Raw genomic sequence first — 3,487 nt, 5'->3', positions numbered from 1 at the left:
ATAACTGGAGTGCTCATGCTCCAAACTATTAATGTGGGCTGGCTATTAATGCTTAATTAGGATTTTCCTTTATATTTGAAATTGTTAATTTTGTTGGTTTGCTTCCTTTTCTTTTCCTCAGTCTGACAATTTAAAAACTTTTTTCAGTTTTATTGAGATATAATTGTTTTTCTTTTGGGTGCTGATATCCCCCGATGCTGACACAATACATGACCTTGGCAGCATACTGTGTTTTTCTTGAATTATTTCAAAATTTGTTTTTGATTTTTGTTAATTTGAATTAAGATTTAGTATAATTTTCTCCTTCTTGTATATTTTCTCCCTTATATACTGCTACTTAAATTGAATGCATTATGATATGTTTTAATATTTTACATACAATTTGTGCATTTTCTCTGTGTAATTTCACTTGGAAGTTTTTTTTCTGCATTTAAATCATTAAGGTACAGTAGACTCCATTTGTTTCGAATTTTTTTCTTCAGAATTTTCCTCAAAACAGTTATTACTTCCTTATTTCTTAGGCTACAAATAAAAGGGTTTAGTAAAGGAACTACTTCTGTAAACACAATAGCAGCTGGTATATCTTTATCCCATTCTTCAAGCAAATTTGGTCTAATGTACATGAAAAAAGAGATCCATAAAATAATGAAACTGACAAAAAGTGGGATGCACAGCTAGAAAAGGCTTTGACCCTTCCCTCTTTGGATTTCATTTTGAAAATAGTAAAGAGAATGTAGGGATAAGATATTAAGACACTACCTATTGTGAAGACTTGAATTGAGCCTGAAAAGATAAACAGTACCAGTTCATTGACATAAGGGTCAACACAGGAGAGCCTATATAAAGGAAGAATATCACAATAAAAGTGTTTGATGTGATTTGATCCACAGAAAACTAACCTAAATAGAAGCCCTATATGAGTCATAGAATGCAGGTTTCCAGCTATGTAGGCCCCTGTGGTCATCTGAATGCAGAGTTCCTTTGACATCCTGGTATGGTACTGCAGAGGGCTGCATATGGCCACATAGTGATCATAGGCCATTACCACCAGAAGAAAGCAGTCTGCAGTTTCAACAGTGCAAAGAAAATAAAACTGTGCCATGCATTCATAGAGGGAAACCGTTCTGTTTTCAGAAAAGAAGTTCCTTAACATCTTAGGAGTAATGGCACAGGCACAGCAAGAATCCACGAGAGTGGGGTTGCCCAGAAAGATGTACATTGGTGTGCAAAGATGATGCTCTTTTGAAATCAGTATCACCAGGCCAAGAATCCCCATCATGGTGATCAGATAAATGGCAAAGAACACCACAAACAGAAGGGTCTTCAGCTCTGGGTAGTCTGTAAATCCTGTGAGGATAAACTCATGTTTTACAGTATGATTTTCTTTAGCCATTCCTGACTCTGCTGTTGAGAAAAAATTGTGGAGAAATGAGGTACTAATTTATAATATGCCCAATTCAACTCTTGAGCTCTCTCTGGCCCAGAAGGACGAGGAACATCTTCCATAATGCCTTCACAAGTCACGTGGATTTTGGTGTATGCCCATTTCTCTGGGCGTATCAATCTCCAGGAGCTCTTAACTTTTAAGCTAGTTATTTAACATTTTCCCAGCATATTTTCAAGAGAAAACATCAGATTAGATGCACAAAGATGGCTTTTGAGGTCTTGAGAGGAATATTCAGTGCAAAAAACTTCTCTATATGGATTAGCTAAAGCTGATTCATAATTTAGGTGTCAGCAATTGGTATCAATGTTCCCAAACAATTTCAGTGACAGTATCTGTACAGATTAACAGTGTTGTTTGAAAGACTATTTTTGTACACCCATGTTCATAGAAACATTATTCAGGATAGTCATAGGTAGAAACAACCCAACTCTCCACTGCTGGATGAATGAATGAACAAAATGTGGTATAGACAAAAAGTGGAATATTATTCAGCCTTAGAAAGGGATGAAATTCTGACACATGTTAAAGCATGGATGAAATTTGATGACTTTATGCTAAGTGAAATAAGCTAGGCATAAAAGGACAAATATTGTGTGATTCCACTTACACGAATTAAAGGTTGTCTGGGGAGGGAAGGAATGGGGAATATTGTTTAATGGGTACAGAGTTTCAGTTTGGGAAGATGAAAAATTTCTGTAGTTGGATGGTGATGATAGTTGCACAACAATATAAACTTAACGCCACTGAACTGTAAATACTTAAATATAGTTAAAATGATAAATTTTATGTTATATATTTTTTCTACTATAAAACATTTAAAAAAACTATTTTCATGGTCTTTATGGTATTTATGATGTCATTTAGGCACACAATATAAAATTGCTCCTGTGTGCATGTGCATATTAAAATCTAAAGAAATTTAAATGCTATCAAAAGAAATTGAAGCATCCTTAAGGGTTAAAAATTGATAAATTCAGGGTTTCCCTGGTGGCGCAGTGGTTGAGAGTCTGCCTGCATTTTGGAGAGAAGATCTCTTTCCTTTGGCTTCCTGCAACTGTTTACTAACTTTTAAACTCAGACTATTTGTGACTGATACATTTAGAAACAATATTAGAAATGAACATTTGAAAGCTATATAATTTGAATTATTATTTTTTCATTAAATGCCTTACTCTTGATAACCTGAAGTCTAAAAAAAATGAACATTTTAAATCTAGGTAATTTGAATAAGTTTTTTCATTAAATGCCTTACACTTGCCAACTTGAAGTCACATAACACAGTTTTCCTTCATTTTCCCTAGTTGATGATAATTAATCAGACAGAAATAAGTTTTACATTGATATTTTATTTCTCTAAAAATCAAAAGATAAACTAAAAAGCTCCTTAAAATTACATCAGGGGTTTAAAAGAATGGTTTAAAAATATATTCCTTCCTCATATAATTTATTTAATACATAGGGAATGTCTGACACAAAAATTTTAAACATTTCATTGTAGAGGCTGTTAAGCTGTAAGTTATATGGCAAACCACATTTTTAAAAGAAGTTCACAAAATTTTGATAAGGTTTTCTGTAATTACTATAAACATATGCTTTTACTTATCTATTTTTGGGTAAATTTAACCTTCTCTTAAATTCAGAAGTGATGCAAATAAATGATAGTCATTTGTCCAGTTCTTACACAATGGACCTTAGGGTAGAGGAAAGACTTTAAGGAACTTAAAAAATTTAAAAATAAGAATTGCAAGGCAAAAACCTTAAAGAACTTAAATAAATGTTTCTGGAGGTTAATATTTCTACCAAAAATTTTTTAAATTCTTTCCCACCTGGATTTCTCCAATAAGAGTTTAATAAAGGCTAGATGGTTGCCTGATGATGGTTATTAAAGTAGATCCAGAAATAAAACTCTATCATCTTGATTGTTTAGAAGAATATTTCTACCAACAAGTCAATGATAATATTTATATCATTGCTAGAGAATGGTTCAAATATTTTAAATAATTCTAAAGAGATTTAATTGGCATTGACATCAGAGTACTT

The 3,487-nt window shown here is 32.7% G+C and overlaps 1 protein-coding gene across 1 annotated transcript; it reads right to left on the bottom strand.

Annotated features, from left to right (window-relative positions):
- Positions 1-371: 371 nt before the first annotated feature.
- On the bottom strand, positions 372-1,393 carry LOC115855676 (olfactory receptor 5K1-like). The gene is given in 2 exon segments (XM_030861093.2): positions 372-631; positions 634-1,393. Coding segments are annotated over 2 exon segments (1,020 nt in total).
- Between the last annotated feature and the right edge of the window lie 2,094 nt (positions 1,394-3,487).

The sequence above is a fragment of the Globicephala melas genome, chromosome 4 (genome assembly GCF_963455315.2).
Source record: "Globicephala melas chromosome 4, mGloMel1.2, whole genome shotgun sequence".
Lineage (NCBI taxonomy): Eukaryota > Metazoa > Chordata > Mammalia > Artiodactyla > Delphinidae > Globicephala > Globicephala melas.
This window is presented reverse-complemented; position numbering and strand designations above follow the sequence as displayed.